This window comes from Morone saxatilis, unplaced genomic scaffold, assembly GCF_004916995.1.
Source record: "Morone saxatilis isolate NCDOM2014 unplaced genomic scaffold, NCSU_SB_2.0 Contig19, whole genome shotgun sequence".
Lineage (NCBI taxonomy): Eukaryota > Metazoa > Chordata > Actinopteri > Moronidae > Morone > Morone saxatilis.
The window spans coordinates 25,059,028-25,059,596 of record NW_023339751.1 but is presented as its reverse complement, the minus strand read 5'-3'; the positions used below and the strand labels follow the sequence as shown (position 1 = coordinate 25,059,596).

Genomic DNA, 569 nt, shown 5'->3' with positions numbered 1-569 from the left:
AAACAGCATTATAATGAAGTACTACAAAGCTTGTTGTGCAGATGTAAGAAAATATAATTGTTTGGTACAGACCTCAACAAATGTCACACCCATCATGACTTTTTAGGTAAAAATGAGAATTGTGATGCAAAAATTATAATTCCCACTAATTCATATGCAGCCCATAGAGTCACTGGATTTTCTAAGACATGCAGATAAATCATTTTTACTGTTGCTGTTGTAAAATAATTATTGTTTATGTCTACACAAATATTCTCACACTTTTTAGTGCAGGGCACTCTAACTGTGCATGTGTGTGTACATCCTCAGGGAATGCACCCAGCCTTTATCGGTGCCCAGTACCCATTTTCAGTGGCTGCTGGCCCCCAGCCACCTATGGCAGCCACAGCTGTGACCTTCCCTGGTGTCCCTGTACCGTCCATGACTCAGATCGCCGTCCATCCCTACCACACTGAGACTGGCCTGCCCCTCAGCACCACTGTAGCAGGTCAGGATGACACACTGTGTGTGTGTGTGTGTGTGTGTGTGTGTGTCTGTGGTCTGTTAACCCAGCAATTATAATTGTTCTT

The 569-nt window shown here is 43.4% G+C and overlaps 1 protein-coding gene across 1 annotated transcript in view; it reads left to right on the top strand.

The window, feature by feature from the left end:
- The window catches only part of zswim8 (zinc finger, SWIM-type containing 8), a 50,798-nt gene that overhangs the window by 30,789 nt on the left and 19,440 nt on the right, over positions 1-569 (top strand). Inside the window, exon 22 of the mRNA XM_035663065.1 lies at positions 310-487. Coding sequence (XP_035518958.1) covers positions 310-487 — 178 coding nt within the window. The remainder of the gene's footprint in view (positions 1-309; positions 488-569) is intronic.